The sequence below is a fragment of the Meles meles genome, chromosome 2 (assembly GCF_922984935.1).
Source record: "Meles meles chromosome 2, mMelMel3.1 paternal haplotype, whole genome shotgun sequence".
Lineage (NCBI taxonomy): Eukaryota > Metazoa > Chordata > Mammalia > Carnivora > Mustelidae > Meles > Meles meles.
This window is the reverse complement of record NC_060067.1, coordinates 27,410,068-27,427,458: the sequence shown is the minus strand read 5'-3', so window position 1 is coordinate 27,427,458 and position 17,391 is coordinate 27,410,068. Positions and strand designations below refer to the sequence as shown.

At 45.4% G+C, this 17,391-nt stretch overlaps 1 protein-coding gene across 3 annotated transcripts in view; it reads left to right on the top strand.

Moving 5' to 3' along the window:
* Positions 1 to 649: 649 nt before the first annotated feature.
* Positions 650 to 17,391, top strand: part of SPATA18 (spermatogenesis associated 18) — a 38,897-nt gene continuing 22,155 nt past the window's right edge. For all 3 annotated transcript variants that reach the window (XM_045985082.1, XM_045985073.1, XM_045985064.1), the window contains exons 1-4: positions 650 to 753; positions 13,618 to 13,723; positions 13,837 to 13,952; positions 15,334 to 15,446. In XM_045985082.1, coding sequence (XP_045841038.1) covers positions 667 to 753; positions 13,618 to 13,723; positions 13,837 to 13,952; positions 15,334 to 15,446 — 422 coding nt within the window. In that variant the 5' untranslated portion in view covers positions 650 to 666. The remainder of the gene's footprint in view (positions 754 to 13,617; positions 13,724 to 13,836; positions 13,953 to 15,333; positions 15,447 to 17,391) is intronic.

The following is a 17,391-nucleotide window of genomic DNA, read 5'->3' as shown; positions in this document are numbered from 1 at the left end:
CCTTCGCTTTTCCGGGCGAGAGGCCCCGGGATCTCCCCATCCCACAGGGCGGGCGAGTCGCGGTCCTTGGAGGGATGGGGTAGCCGCCCTCGGTGGTCTGCGCCCCTCCCGCCCCAGGCCCCATCCCGAGCGTCAGGGGTCTTGGGCGGCCTCGCCTTCCGCCAGCAGGAGCAGCAGCAGCAGCAGCAGCAGCAGGAGCAGGAGCAGGAGCGGCTCCAGGGCGTGCCGGGGCGGGTGCCCTGCCCGGGGGCGGCGGGAGCGCGGCGGGCGGCGGCGGCGGCGGCGGCGGGGGCCGGTGGCGGAGGCCGGCGTTGCCAGGGCGCGCGCGGTGCGCGTCCCTAGCAGCCGCCCGCCCACGTCAAGGTTTGTTTAATAATCGCCGCCGTATTTATGGCGGGGGCTGCGGGCGGCCGCGGGGGAGCGAGAGACCGCGCGGGGCGGCGGATGAGGCGCGGCGGCTGCGGCCCAGGGCACCTCCCCGCCCCCGGCTTGCCGAACCCTGCGGGCTCTGACCCGAGGCGGAGGATGGGAGCAGCAGCCGCGCTCTGAGCCCCTCCGGAGAAGAACACCCTTCCCGCCGCGTCGTCCCAGCGTCCCCCGGAGGCCGCCGCCTCGTCCCCTCCACGTCTCCACCTCCCAGAGCGCGGCCGAGCGGAAAAGTGAGCGATGGCAGAAAACCTGAGGAAACTGGTGTCGAGCGAAACTTTGCGACTGATGCACGACGAGCTAGACGGCTGGCTGAGGGAGTACAACGTGAGTCCGGGTGGGGCAGCCCCGGGCTCGCCCTCGCTTTAGCTCCTGGCACAGCCCTCTCAGCGCTGACTCGGGGCGGTCGCTTGGCAAAGCCCCGGCGGGCGAGATCCTCACCTGGACCGCGTCTAGAGCCCGGATCGCGGGGGAGGGAGGAAGGGCACGGGCCTGCCGGTGCAGTTTTCTCCCCTCCGCGCCAGGGGGCGCTGGCGGGGACGGGGCTCGCGGAGCGCAGAGTCAGAGTCCGCGCTGGGAGAGCGCCTTAGGCCCCGCGGTAACCAAGGACGCTGGCGGCCCTAGCAACGGCAAAGACCACAGTCCGCCAGGGCTCCAGCCTGAGGCTTTCCCTTCCATCTCCTCCGTTAGCAACCCACCTCCCTATCTCTAACTCGATTTTTTTTTTTTTAAACTACACTCCTGGTCGTGCCTCTCCGCACGTCTCAGGATACCCAGGGATTGTATCACAATGAATTTTTATAAAAATACTCCCAGAAGTCATTACTCAGATGTCAGTGAGCTGGACACTTGTCAGCGTTGCGGGTTTCACTTGTGTGCTGGTCAGCATGGCAAGTAAGGCACAATTCCACACCAAGGCAGAGAATTCAGGAGGCCTGTTACCAAGACATTTGTAGGAAGCCAACATTCTGTCATCAAACCCGTAGAGCTCCTCAAGTCTAATTAATCCCCACCCCCACTCCGACTCGCGTTAACCTCCCCCACACATTAAGTACAACTCCATGTTGCATTTGCTGGGTTTGATCTGTCCGTCTTAAATAGGAGGGTCCCACTCTTAAAGTGGAACAGTGAGGCAGACAGAGCTGGGCATGCGTGGACCCCGAATGAGCCCAGCTTCTGGGTCTGGCTCTAGATAGCTAACTGGCTGAATTCCCTGGGGGAATTTATTTCACCTCTGTGGGTCTCAGTACCTCTTCTGTTAAATAGGACAGATTCACCCAACCAGATCTCATTTTTTTTTTTTTTTGGAATTTAAATTGGCTCGTTTCTGAAATCCTACCAGGAAGAATGCAACTGGATGCTGTCTGAGTCTATAGGCTTTCCCATTCACCCTTTGACCAGGGCTCCTGTGGTGGAGGAGAACTCAAAGAACACCCACAGCTTTCTCCTTGCCCCCTTTGTAGTGTTCAGTGTTTACCATCTTTGCCTACCTTTAAAGAATGAGCATGTGAATGTGACTATTCCTTCCCCATCAAGATTACAGGAAAATTAAAATTTACCTCTTCCTACCTCTTATAGCCTATTCTGTCTTCCTTTTTCTCTTCCCCCATTCCTTCCTTCCTCCCACCCCACCCTCTTTCTTTCATTATTACACCCTTGGCCTAAATAAACTCTGAATGTTAAAAAGGATATTTAGTTTGGGGGTGCCTGGCTGGCTCAGTTGGTAGACCGTGGGACTCCTTATTTTGGGATTGTAAGTTTGAGCCCCATGTTGGCTGTAGAGAGGACTTAAAAAAATAATTTTATTTTATTTTATTTTTTTACAAAATGTATATTCAGTTTGTCACAAGACAGTGTTTAACACACATCACACTAACATTTGACTGGACCAAGTGTAATGATATTGAGAAATGCCAAAGTTTATTACACTTTCCTTTCTCAGTAACAGTAGTCCCCCCTGCTCCTCTGTTGTCACTGAAATCATTCCAATCTAGATTCTCTCCCCCATGCTAAGCTCCTCCCCCCCACCTTCATAGAAACTGCTGTCTTGGAGACCAATGCCTTTCCAAAAAAATCTGTGGCCATTTCTCCATGCAATCATTTTCTTGGACTATCTAGTGTTTCTGTTGCCTTTGACTATTGACATCTCTATTCTTCTAACGCTCAAGTAATTGGTCTCCTTGCCTTACCCACTTTCCTCCTATGGCAGTTCTTTAAGACTTTAGGAATCTTCTCTGGGGCCTCCATCCTTGCTTCTCTCTTACACATATGCCCATGAATCTCATATCTATATTCAGGACCTCTTCTCATCTGAGCTCACTTCTCCGATTGCCCATCAGACATTTCAGTTGTGCTATCATCATCTTGAAGTCAAATCAGTCTAAAACCTACCTTAGCTACGCCCATGCTGTGAACACTGGTCGCCTCCTTTCCTTCACTATTTTCAGCATGACACACCCCACAACCTTTTCACCAGCTGAATTTGTTGATACCTACTTCGAAGTTCACAGAGAACCCTTTCACCACCTATACTGTAACCATCCTTGTCCATCTTCCATCATTGTTCATCTAGATATGAACATATCTCAGAGAGATTCTTCTAAATGTCAAGTGAGATCAAGTTACTTTTCTGATAGAGCCCTCAGACTTCTGTCTCACTCAGAATAAAAGCCAAAGCTCCTACAATGGCCATCAAAGTCCTACACAATTGTGCTCCTTTAAATTCTGACCTCATCTGTTACTCCCTTCCTCAATCTACTCTAGCAATACTGATCTGGTTGCTGTTTCTAGAGCAAAGCTGTCCAGTAGAACTTTCTATGATGGACTTGTTCTATACAGGCACTGTCCAATATGGCAGCTATTTGGTACTCGAATTGTGGTAAGTACAAACTGAGAAATGAATTTTAAATTTAAAATTTATTTATTTTTAAAGATTTTATTCATTTATTTGACAGACAGAGATCACAATAAGGCAGGGGGGGGGGTGTGCAGGCTCCCTGCTGAGCAGAGAGCCTGATTCAGGGCTCAATCCCAGGACCCTGGGATCACAACCCGAGCCGAAGGCAGAGGCCCAACCCACTGAGCCACCCAGGCGCCCCTAAATTTAAAATTTAAATGAATTTTAAATTTCATTTAAATTAAGAAAATTAAAATTCATTTAATTTTAATTAATTTACATTTAAATAGTCACATATGGCTAGTGGTTACTCTATTGGGCAGAAGAATCTGGAGCCCATCAGCTGGTCTCATGCTTCAGGGCATTTTCACTCCCTGTTCCTTTCTGCCTGGAAAACTTTTGCCTGTGGGTATTTCAGTAAGCTACCAACAGCTTTGCTTTCTATCCTCCTTCAAGTCTGCTTAAATGTCACCTTCTCAGGAGAGACCATCCTGTTCACAACTGCCGTCTCCTACCCTGCCCCTGGCATACCGTGTCCCTTCTCTGCTTTGTTTCTTCTGTAATAAATGCAGCTTCTAATTTTTACTCATTCTTTTATTTTATTGTCAGTCTTTCCTCCCCCTCTTCCCACTAAAATGTAAGCTCCAGAGGGCAGAGAGTTCTCCCTTTTTCTGCTTATCTCTCTATTCCCAGCACTTAGAATAATGCTTGCCTCCTAGAAATTGTTCAATTAAATAATGACTGACTGAATGCCACCACCATTCTCCCACACACCTGGGTTCTGGGACACGTTTGTCTTCTTAAAACCTCATATGCAGTGTAGAATTAAAGGTGATCCCCAAATATCTTTAATTCAGCCTTTATTAAAATTGATTTGAAACCAAGTAGGGCCACAATTGAGAGGGTACAAGCGTTTTTAATTGTGTGCGTGTGTTTCTGTGTGTATTTGTGTATGTATGTATAGCCAAAGAGAGAGGATAAGAAAATATGTATATACACCTACCAAAATTAAGGTTACCTCTAGACTTATTCAGTAACTTGTCACCTACAGGGTGGGTTTTGGCCAATGGCTTAGAGGCTCTCTGAAATACAGCAAGTTTGTTTTAATAGTTCGGAGGACTTTTTCCTTGAAACCTTAAGATGAAGAGTAGTCGTTGTAGCAAACTACGTTTATTAAAATGTTGGCTATAGAGGTTTATTCATTAAAAGCTTTAAATTATATTTGCTACAGAAAGTTGATTTTACTTACTGTGACCACATTGATTTAGTTCTAGTTAACTCAAGCAAAATAAAAGACCATAAATACCACTCTAGAATTAAGAATGTGATTAAAGTTATCCCCTTGGGAAAAAGTTATTTTCAGTGAAAAAGATCAATGATTTGAACAAATTAGTTCTAAAACACAAAGCAAAATTTTCATTTTCCTTTAAACTAGTCATTATTGGGATTAATAGATCTTAGTTAACTTTTTTAATTTCTCTTAATTTCCTTCATAGGGCTTCCCATTTCCTCTGCCTTAATCTGTTCACCAACACTCTTTTCCTCGTGTCCTATGTACGTTGTCAGACACAGTAAATTTTTTAAAAAATGTGATTTTCTGCCCCAAAGCCTTTGTTTTTTATTTGTTGGCTAGTTTTTAATCCTACAACATCTAGCAATCTTCTGGGCCCTACACAAAACCACTACTTGCTTGATTTTTTAAAAAAGATTTATTTATTTAAAATGACTCCAAGAAGGGAAATTTTTCCAAACCCCGCTAGAGAAACACAATAAAAACAAGAGCAAACATTGCAGATTCACTTTCTTTCAGCTATTAAAGAAAAGCTGAAGTATTGTATTACTTGGTCTTTAAACCTTGGATTGCATTGGCTGTTCAAGGACAGCTTGGTACAAACATGTAACTTTCAGAATTGTTTTTCCTCCTCTGTGGTTACTGAGAATGTTGACAAAAGAGCCATAGAAAATCTCTTCTTGTTCAACCAAGAACTGAGCCAGTTATTAAAGGCTTAATAATTCATTCAATAAACAGTTACTTAGCTTCTGCTTTGTGTGAAGCTTTGGCCTAGACACTCTATATGTACACTTTTGGCAGTGTACCTTTTTTTTTTTTGAAGATTTTTATTTATTTATTTGACAGACAGAGATCACAAGTAGGCAGAGAAGCAGGCGGGGGTGAGGTGGGGGGGTGGGAGCAGGCTCCCCGCTGAGCAGAGAACCCGATGTGGGGCTCGATCCCAGCACCTTGGGATCACGACCTGAGCTGAAGGCAGAGTCTTTAACCCACTGAACCACCCAGGCACCCACTTTTGGCAATGTACCTTTAATGATTAACTAATTCATTCAACAAAATATCTTTGCAGTTTATGATATGTCTGTCTGTGCTAGATGCTGGGAATGGAAATGTGAGCTGCATCTTAATGGAAACTTCCAGGCGGAGTAGCAGATAAAGGTTAGAGGAAACAGCATGTGTCAAAAGCAGGAAGGCAGGAGGAAGCTGGTCTCTGTGGGGGGCCAGTGAGTGGTTCTGGGCAAGGAAAGGAAGTGAGATGAGGCTGAGAATGTGGGATGGTTGGGGCCAGAGAGTAGAGGCCTTGGGTGGTGTGTTAAGGAGTTTGGATGGTATCCCCAGTGGGCAATGGGAGGTGAGGAGACATGCAAACAAGGTCAGACTCTGAGAATGGTCCTTCAAGTAAGAGTCTGCTTCCCCAAATGCCCCCGACTGATCATGCAGCATCTGTATGGTCCTCTTGGTCGTCTCTGCAAAAGGGTCAAATAACCAGCTATAGAGATCTGAATTAGGTCTCGGGACCTAATTACTTCATAGAGATGTTAAGATGAGAAATTAACCTCCTTCCAGGGGCGCCTGGGTGGCTCAGTGGGTTAAGGCTCTGCCTTCGGCTCAGGTCATGATCTCAGGGTCCTGGGATAGAGCCTAGCATTGGGTTCTCTCCTCAGCGGGGAGCCTGCTTCCCCCCCCCCCCCCCCCGCCTGCCTCTCTGCCTACTTGTGAGCTCTCTCTCTGTCAAATAAATAACAAATCTTAAAAAAAAAAAAAAAAAGAAATTAACCTCCTTCCCATGTTAGCAGTACCTGGAGAAGGTCAGCGCTGGGCTGAAACTCTCCTCCTCCCGAGAAGCATTTATATCCTCCCAGAATCTTGTGGACTAGGGAGCTACCTTTGGTCAGATGCTCTGACATAATATTACTTTTTAAATTGTACTGTATGTAATTACAGGAGCAAATGGTAAGAACTTACCATATCCTTGATAACCCCATCCCTAAGACAGGAGAGGATTCCATTTCTTGATGTATAATAACAGGCATCAGGACATAACAAACTGGAAACTTTTGATTATCTGATTTGTGAGTGGGGATGCCAGGGACAGCTGATAACACTTCCCCTTGCATTACGCTCCTCTTGTGTTATAGAAATCTGCCCTTGCAAGCGAAAACAGCGTATTCAGTATCAATACATAAGGATTTCTCAAAGAGGTGTCCCTCTGTTTTTATCCAAAAATCTTTGTTAAAATAGATGTTGCCTGTATGACAAAATATCCTTGATTCTCAGTACAGGAGCTTTGTTGTAGTTGCTATGGTGTCTTCAAACAGACTCCCTGGCTGCCTTTGCCCTCCCCCATAGTCAATACACTTCCACATTCCTGGGGATTCAGTCTAGTGAATTCATAGAAAACATTTTCTCTTCCCTTTATCTCTTTACTGCTAAGCTGCAGTGATGAACACAGCTCCAAATCTTAGTCTAAACTTACATGAAAGAGATTCTCATTCATGCCAAGTCTGATGGCCCCTCTCCTCCGTCATTGCCTCAGGTTCGGGTGGCCCCTACCTGATGGAGCAGTCATCTCATCACAGATCTCATCACTGGACCGCAAAGGTCCGCAGGGGGAAGAGAGAGAGAGAAAGAGAGAGAGCGCGCACTTACATTATACACATCACTTTCACTCCTCTTCCCTAGACCAGGATTGTTATGTGGCTCCAATCTACATATAAAGGAGCCCGAGACCTGGAAAACATGTGGAATCTTTTACTAGTGCTAAAGTTTCTGCCACAGCTGCTAACGATGAATTCATGGCTAGGAAAGAAATTGACAAGTGATTAGGGCAGATTACTCTATTTTTAACAGTGGGGTTATCAACTTGTTTCATTAACAACTTTGTCTAAGAAAGTTAGACAAAGTTGTTAATGGAAACAACAACAATGTTGTTTCCATTAACAACTTTGTCTAACTTTCTTAGACAAAGTTGTTAATGGAAACAACATTGTTGTTTCATGCTTTCGGAAAGTAATTAATGAAAGAAACCTGATATAAATAGTAACTGTAGGTCAAGATGGTAAAATCCAGCAAGGAAGTCGAAATAGAGGTTTTTGCTAAGATGTTGGGGTATATATAAGCCTATTTCTCTTATATCTAATATTTAGTATTTTGGTTTTAAAACATTGTTGTGGAGGTAGCGGTGTAGTGGGAAAATCAGCCACACTGTAGAACAGAGGGTTAATTTTGGAAAGTGAGTCACGTGAAGGGACTGCCCGTATATGGGGCAGCCATTTCCCGGGAGGACGAATTGTAGCCTCTTATAACCAGCACGTAAGGAGCCCTTGAAGGCTTTTAAAGCTCTCTTCCTGCATTATTGCCTTGAAATTTTATAAAAGCTTATGAAATAGCAGGTTTTATTCTCTATATTTTACAGATGAGGAAACCAAACCTCAGGAGGGCAGCTAACCTGCCCAAGATCACGCCAGTAGAAAGGGTAGAACTTGGATTTGAAAGTAGGTCTTTTGCTTGCCAAGTTCATTCTCTTACCTCCTATAGAGGGAGGGAAGGTGTAAGGAAATTCCACTCATCTGCGGTGTCCATTTCCCGCCATCCTCCTCTGCCCCTCCCCTCTAGCACACATTTGCAGGACAGTGGGAGGAAAAAGAAGGTAGAAATTCAGGCTTTTGTTTGCCATGGGTGAATTTCCACAACTGGCTACAAGCAACTGCCCACTACTGCTGCTCAGACCAGTCTCTACACACTGACTGCTGATCTTTCCTTTCCCTTGCTCATCTGTGCATTCTCCAACCGGCAGGATTGGAATGGCATCCTTGCATGTAAAATGAGGTTTTTCTTAAATAAATGTTTTAAAAAATAAAGTCAGGCAAATCATTTAATGTTATAATAGCATTCATATTTCAAAGGAATTTTGGGATGAACCCTTTGTACTATTAAGTCTTACCTAATATATATACCCTATGTTTTGTGTGTGTGAGACTGAGGTTTCTTAAAATGCAAATCACTGTATTTTGTGCTCAAAGCGATAGATTTAAATAGCTGTTCAAACCGAAGTTTGTCTGTCGATGAAAGATATTGAGTGATACATTTTGTATCACTTAGCAATGAAAAGTTTTCTCTTTCATGTTGCAGAGGTGGTTCAAGGTGGGGGATAGAATCAAAGGTATAAGAGAACCGTTGGTAGAGGCTTGGATGATCAGGCTGTCACAAGGAGGTATGTTAAGGTCAAGGCAGCTCACAAGTAAAGAACGTGAAAGGCATTAAAGGATTGGTGGTGGATCCTGTTTCTATGTAACGTGTGCATACACAAGGCAGGATAGTGGCTGGAGAGGAGAGATTTGTTGGCAGGGGAGCAGAGGGAAGTAAGGCTGGACAAGTCACGTGGAGACATGTTAGGAAGGATTTAGGAAATATATAGGCTTGATATTATCAGGAGCTTTTGTTTGGGGCATGAGAGTGGGGACCTCCGCATTACTCTTCCCCACACCGGGGAACTTCTCAAAAAGGGTCGTCTGTCCTCATTGTTTTTGCTTCTTCTTGGCGCCCATTGGTTCCCTCACCCTCATGCAGTCTGGAAATACATCAAATATCCCACAGCATTCTGCCGTCACTGTTCTCATCAAGGTCACCAGAAGCTACCTGGTAACAAGCCTTCTCCTTCTTCCTGGTTCTTAGCGTCTTGATTTCTCAAAAGCAATGGAGCACCAAGTTCTATGGCTTTAGCTATTTCCGAGATGCTGGGGACCCCCAAATCTATCTCCAGCTTGGGCTTTCTTCCGAGCTCCCGACCTGGGTAATCACCTGCCTTCCAGCCTGCATCATGGGGAGGCTCCAGATTTCTTCCAACCCAACACGAACCCAACGGGACTAGTTTCCCCCTCTCTAGCCTTGCTGGTTCTCCACTTGTGTCCCAAGGTTGGACAATGGCACTGCATTCCCCAACCAGATGGTTACAACTGTCCCCACTTCCCACCAGGTTCACTCTCTTATCAGAACCCTGTGTGGTTGGCTTCTGCCAGAGTGATTTTCATAAAATGCAAAGTAGATTGAGCCACGTCACCACTCTCCTTTACCTGCCCCCCTTAAATCTTCAGTGATGGGATAAGGCTCAGAACCCTTCATGTGACAAATAAAGTTTATCAATACTTGGTCTCTGGACCCTGTATTCCACTTGCCTCTCTGGTATGCCTTGTTTCCTCCTTGCCCTGGTGCCTGCTGCTCCTCCTCTCGAAATACCTTCATTTCTTACCCCTCACTGCTCATGAGGGCATGCTTTGTTCCTACCCCAGCTCACTACCCGCAAGACACTTAATAAACTCTAAGGTAACTATTAATCCTCTGTGTGTCCCCCATTTTCCATCCCACTTCCCCAGCTGGTGAGCTCATTGACAGTAGGCAACTTTTAATTTTTTCTTTCTTTCCTTTTTTAAAAAAAGATTTTATTTATTTATTTGAGAGAGAGAGAGAGAGAGAGAGAGAGAGAAAGAGAGAGAGAGAGTGTACAGAGGAAAAGGGAGAAGCAGACTCCCTACTGAGCAGGGAGCCCGATGCGGGACTCAATCCTAGGACCCTGAGATCATGACCCGAGTCAAAGGCAGAGGCTTAGCCAACTGAGCCAACCAGGTGCCCCTAATGTTTTCAATGTAGCTTTATTTCCTGGGCTACAAATAGTAGGAGTGCAGTGATTTATGAATGAATGGACTTTGGAATTAGGCGACAGCAGAATTCGGTCATATCTTTGCTCTTTATTTTGTGGGGAAATGTTTGGTACATGACCCTACTGCAACTTGAGCTTCTTGCGTGATGCTTTGTGTTAGAAGCTGCAGCATGTTGCGACAGGTCTTGGTAACAGGAATGTTTTATACTATACATTGTCTTCTGTTTAAGTTGCGTGTACAAGCCCACTTAACAAACATTCCTTTGGGCACCTCCTTTGTGCCAGACTCTGGGCAAGGCATAGAAGCAAATGGTAATAATACTACAATAATGCTTCTAATTATTCTGTCCATCCTCTACTCTGCACCTAGGTTAGTTCATGAGTTCAGCCACTTCCTAAATATGGGTAAACAGAGGCTCATATTTAAAATGTCTTTTCTAGGGCGCCTGGGTGGATCAGTCGGTTAAGCCTCTGCCTTTGGCTCAGGTTATGATCTCAGGGTCCTGGGATCGAGCCCTGCATGGAGCTCTCCCACCACCCCCCACCACCGCCTGCCTCTCTGCCTACTTGTGATCTTTCTCTCTGTCAAATAAAAAAATAAAATCTTTAAGAAAAGATCTTTTCTAAGAGAATACAGATACTAAATGGGAAACCATATTTGAACCGAGGTCTGTGTTTATTCCTATACCCATTGCTCCTTTCAATAACACATAATACCTCATAGGTACCAATTGTTGAATGCCTTCTCTCTCTGAGGTGCTAGATATGAATTCTTTGGATTTAATTCTCTCCTAATACTTTGCAAGTCGTGATCCCCATTTTCCTGGAGAGGCAATGGGGTCAGAAAGGTTAAGTAATCTGCGTAGGATTGCAGAGAACGGTGGCAAGTGGCAGAGCAGTGATATTCACTCAGGTCTGCTGGACCCTCAGGCCCCATTCCCTGCCCATGTAGCCTATGGCATGATCGAGCTAGAGGGCAAAGCTGTTCTTGAGTAACAGGTTCACCATGGTAAGTGCAGCTGTGAGAGCAAGGCCAAGGAGCTGCTGCTTCAGCAAGGGAGAGATGGGCACAGCTGTTCAGCTGGGGATTCCAAGGTTCAGATGATGTCAGTATTAGGCTGTTAAGTCATTCATTCATTCATTCATTCATTCATCACATATTTGGGGGCCCTTTAATTTGTTAAACATACCAGTGGCAACTGATTTAAACATAGGAAAGACAAAGGAACTTTTAAAAAGAGCTCCTGGTCTTTTTAGGAGAAGGGGATAGATGGATGAGAAACAGAAACAAATGGCTGCATCAGATGTAGGTGCCAAATCAGAGCTTGTCACCAGGTGCCGTCCACCAGGCCTGGACGTAATCCAGCAGCTCCACCTGGGGTCTAGGCACGAGTCCACTCTCTCCAAACTCCTCCCCAGGCCTGGAGGGCCCTCCAGGATCTGTCCTGCCAATGCCTCTCACCTTCTCTGCTTTTGCTACATATGCTTACTTACGGTTCTCAAGGTGACTTAACTCGCTCCTGCCCCTGCCACAGGGCCTTTGCCCCTGCTACTCTACTGTACATCACAGTCTCTCTCTAGTACTCTGCATCCAGACTTCTCTCAGTGTCTCCCCTCTTGGAGGGGGTTTCTGGATGGCCCTCCCCATTCACTGGTGTCCTCCCTCTGCTCCCAGCACCAGTCACACTCTTAAGAGCATGGGTTTCCAATCTCAGTTCTGCCATTTTACCAGAAGGTAAGCTTAGACAAGTTATTTAACCTCTCTGCATCTCATTTTTGTCATTTTGTCAACTGAAAATGGAGCTGATAACAATGACTCCCCCTCCTCCCAGGGTACTGCTGTGGGGCTTCCCTGAGCTTATATACATAAACATCAACAGCGCCTGCGCATAGGAGGTCTGTGATAAACGCGAAGTGTGCGGATCTTCTTGTCATCATGCGTCTGTCCAGTACTTACTGGGTTGGACTACAGAGACGGCGGAACACAGGGAACACAGGCTGGGAGTGCAACAGCGACCAGGCCAGCACAGCCTCTGTCCACAGGGGGCTTGCTTGCCTGCCTGAACCACTTCCCCCGTCTACACACACATGCAGATGACCTGTAGCCTTTTGCCTGGAGACCACTCTTCTTCCCTGTTCTCGTTTCTCTCCTCCTCACTCCCACGTCCTGCCCAGCGCCTGGGAGGCCCCCACCGCTCCTGCCTTATTAGGGCTTGAGACAATACATCAGTCTGTGTGTTTTTACATGTGATCTGTTCGTTGCTTGTGGTTCTGTCCCTTCCTTCAGTGGTAAACTCCATTAGAGGTTTGGCTGGTGAGGAAATGGTAAAAATCTCACCGAGGGGGTGGAAATAGCAGAATAATAGCTGAAGGCCCACCTCTTGGCTTTCTTTGTGTTCTGTTGATGTTCCACAACCCCTGGAACTGCCCATTTCCCCAAATCGGCTTGCTTTCTCCCGGCCTAGATTTCACTTCCTCTCAGAAGTCTTCTCTGCCTTCCCAAGATGGTGGGCTCTGGAGTAGACCTCATGCGCCCATGTTCCACCGTGAGGAACTGTCTCCTCCCCTCTCTCCCCTACAAGTCTGCCCGTGCTATATGGCTGGTGCCACATCTTTCGTCTTATTCTCCATGGGAATCTTAACCCCCCAGTACCTTCCTACTATTTACAAGTAGTATTCTTTATCTACCTAATGATCTTAGAGGACACAAGCCAATAAAGCAGGTAAATTAGGGAACAGTGGTTTGTATTGGGTTACAAAACGTCTATTCACTTTATAAAAGGAGTTCTTGTAGGGTTCCTTTGAGTAGCAAGTCAGGGGTATTGCTAGTAAATTAACCCTCAAACCTCAGTGGCTTCACACACACACCCACACACACACACACGCACGTGCGAGCGCACACACACCCTTTCTCAATGATGTGATAATCATTGCAAGTGTTGGATGTGTAGCCTTTCAAATTTCAAATCTTGTAGCTCCACCATCCTTTATGCCCTTGGGGTCCTCTGCTGGGTCCTCGGCATCTGGCTGGCTGATGGGGAAGGGGAGAGAGAGAAGAGAATCACTCAAGCGGTTTTCTTCCGGGTCATACCTGCAAGGGGCATACAGCACTTCCTTTCCCATTGACTGGAACTCCGCTGTACCGCAGCTGACTTCTGCCAACTGCTAGGGCAGCTGGGAGCAGTATTCTAGCTGCGCGCCCAGAAGGAATTGGAAAGATGGCAGGGCAGTCTCTGTGCCTGGGAGCATACCACAGCCAGGCGCCCCTGGGTAAAGTCAGGCCTTGTGTCCCTGCAGTGGGTTCCAGAGGAAAGGAATTGCATTGACTTTTCTGTTTTGACTTTGCAGGCAAACACATGTGATCAAAATCTTAGTCATTGCCTTGAGCTCATCGAACAAATTTCCAAAGTACAAGGACAGCTCTTTCGGATCCTCACAACGGCAGCCCAAGAAGGTAAGAATGGCCCATGTTTCCCCATCCGGTTCTGTCGTCTTTTGCTTCTGTCCTTGGTGCTCTCACCATATCGCTGAACTTCTCTCCCTGACCTGATTTGTGGGTTCTTTCAGGCGGACATTACGATGGTGTGGAAATAATCAAATCGCGCCTTCTGCCTTGGCTGGAGGCCTCCTTTACGGCTGCTTCCCTGGGAAAACCTGTTGACAGCAGGGTGCCCTCTCTACAGGTAGGGATGCTAAAGGATCCTTCTTGACTTTCAGCACCCTGATCAGGCTCCAGGAATGCAGACATATATAAGAGATGGCTTTTGCCTAGTGAGGGACTTAGCGCTACTTAGGGAAGGGGGATGCAGGTCCAAAAAGTGAGGTTCTGTTTACAGTAGCATGTGGCATAATGGGTTCAGCTTTCTCTTCAAACAGACCCGCGTTCAACTCTCAGCTTGGCCTACCTCCCAGTGGTGTGACCTCAGACAAATCAACGAGCCTCTGCTTCCTCCACTGGAAGAAGGGACTGATGATGGTCTACATCTGGGACATTGCCCACGCTCGGCATTAAATAGGAACTTTGGAATTAAGTCCACACAGTTATGTGTGGAATGAAGTCCACACAGTTAGGGTACCACGGAGCCTCAGGAGAGACCATTAGGTGGGGGAGAGCTCCAAATTCTGAAAGAGTGAAACGAAACGAATTGGAAACTTAGTTCTCAGAGACTGACAAAGAGTATCATCATTTGCTGTTGCTAGGGGGTGATTTCTGTGGGTTAGTGTCAAGTTTTAGACAGGTGAAGCCCAGACTGGAAAGAGAACATACAACTTGCTTAAGGCACTGATGCCATTAAACATTAGTAGCCTTGATTTTAAACAATTATATGGATTTCCATAAATTCTCAAATCAAAGCACGTAGAGCAGTCTTTTCTTGGCAGTCTTAGGAGGGCAGGGGCAAAGGTTTCCTGCTTGGAGGTCACTGGGCTCAATTCTGGCCGCTCATCTATGGTCCCGAGTCTGTCGTCTAACCTTCTGTGTCTCACTTGCCGAATGGAGACACGCTTTTGCTGACCCACTAGGGCCATTTTGAGAACTAAATGTGATAAGCATGCAAAAACAACTAACATAGGGTAAGCACTCCACAGACATCAGTCAGTTTTAAGCAAATTTTTCTCTCCCGGGGATTTTTCACATGCTGCTTAGATTTTTACCCCATGGGTGTTCTCCTGAGGATAAAGACATGGGATGATATTTCAATGGCTTTTTTAAAAATTTGATGTATAATAAGAAATTGAAGTATAATTTACTTGCAGTGAAATCCATAGGTTGATAAATGCATATATCTGTGTAATTCACACCCTATTAACTTATAAGACATCTCCATCTCTCTAGAGCATTTCCTTGGGCCAATTGCCAGTCACCTACCCTCCCCCACTGCAGGCAACTACTCTTCTGATTTTTATTGTTCTAGATTAATTTTGCTTGTGCTAGAACTGCATATATATGGAACAATGCATTTGTGTCCTTTTGCGCCTGACTTCTTTTGCTCAGCATAATTGTGTTGCAACCCATAAAGCTGTTTCATGTATTCAAGACTCTTTTGGATTTGTATATCATTTCAGGACACATTTGATAAAGAGAAACATAAAGAGTCGGGTGTTCGGGATCGGGACATGCAACAATTAGACTCTGAGTTGACTTCGACTCGTAATCAACTCAACCAGGTTCAAGACGAGTAAGAGGAATGCAAGTTATCTTTTTCCAAAAAGAATTGTTTGTTCTTAATTTTTAAGTTTGAAAGGGGAATAATGGCTCATGTAAAATGTAGACGTCTGCAAATAACTGTGTGTGTGTGTGTGTGTGTGTGTGTGTGTGTGTGAGAGAGAGAGAGAGAGAGAGAGTCAGACAGATTAAGGAGCCAGTGTCTTTGAATCTGGGGATAAGATTTCTCTATTATAATAGGTTACCTAAGACACTGGTCCCCTTGGTTCCATTCCTGGAGCTTCTTTTTCTCTAGAAGTCTATTATCTATTCTCTAGAAGTCTAGAGAAGACTCTAGAAGTCTATTATATATATATATATCTCTATATATATATACACACACACATATATACATACACACACACATATATATATGAAGATTGTTACATAATAATCTATCTTTTGAAAGAAAAATAAAATGCAAAATGGGGAGGGTTAGAGAAGGTCAGACAAAGAGTAAAATCAAGAACAGAGAGCAAGGGCAAGAGGAAGAGGCTACATCCATCTGTCAGATGTGCTTCTTTAGGGGTTATAGACCCCTGGCTGAGAAGTCAGACTCTTTAAAGAATGGGCATTTCAAGATTTTGGAATAATTTGTAGATATAAAAAAGTATTTTAAAGAAGTCAGGCAATGCCAGGCAGCAGCAGCTATCAGTGGCAAAGCCAGGGTAGCAAGCTCAAGGAATCACTGCAAAGAAAATCACAAGCCTTGGATTTGCACTTATGGAAGATGGACAAATGTGTATGAAACTGCATGCAGTCCAGCTAGCCCAAACCCATCAAGCCCATGTTTCCTAATTGGAGCCTTGCTCTACTGCTCACATGTATAGGGCAGCAAGGAACTCTTTGGTTAGGGCTTATGATGGAAGCAGGTGTGGCACGCTGCCTTATTCTCTGATGAGATTTCCTTTTAAGGAGAGCATCTCTACAGACTTAGTTTTGCTTGATCATGAAGGTAACAGAAATTTCCTTCTTAAAATACATACAACATACAAACATACAAAAGTGGCTGTGTCATAGCCAAGGAGGTTTAATGAGGCACAATCATTGCTAATTCAAAATGCATACAACAAAGACAAGGATAAAGGTGAAAATCACCTGTTATTTCATCCCTGTTAACATTCTGGTTTATTTTGCTCCAGACATTTTTCTTTGTGCTTGCTTGCATGCGAACACACATAGACACAGTTACCTCCATACCCAACATTCATGTTGCAAGTGGAATCATTGTCAATGAACAGTTTTATGGCTGCCCACAGTCAACATTTACAAATGTAATGAGCAAAAAAGCACAGCTCCTCTGAATTTCTGCAACTTATTTCAACTAATATCAGCTGATTTGGAGGGAGGTGAGGATAATTACATTTATCACTTCTTTTCTGGTTTACTATAGCCATTTTCCTGTAAATATCTGGTGAATTCCAAGTTCAAACTACTGTTAGGGTTTTTTTTGTTTTTTGTTTGTTTGTTTGTTTTGTATTGTTTTGTTTTGGGTTTTTTTTTTTTTTGGCCCTATCCAGGAATCTCCTTGGCCCTCCTCCTTCCTTAGACTGGCATCTAGAAGTAGAGGGAGGCTTACATCTCATGAGGGATGCCTCAGACTGGAGAGGAGGAACTTTTGGTCTGTACTGCTCTATGACTTCCTGCTCCTTCATTTCCAACTGGGCAGTAGAATCTTGTGCCAAGGGGTGCTGATTTGTGGCTTGTCTGGTTAAATCTTCTGGAGAGTTTGCTGGCAACTGCTGCTGGCCAGGCCCTTCTGTTTGCCACTAGCTGTGAGGCAGGGCTTCAAGACTTTATTGGTTTTTGACTTCTATCAGCACCAAGAGGAGCCAGGAATTCCTTTGTATCTCCCTTTCTTATCATTATGGCTCTGTAAATACCCATCAGAAACATCAGGGTTCAAGGAACCATGACTG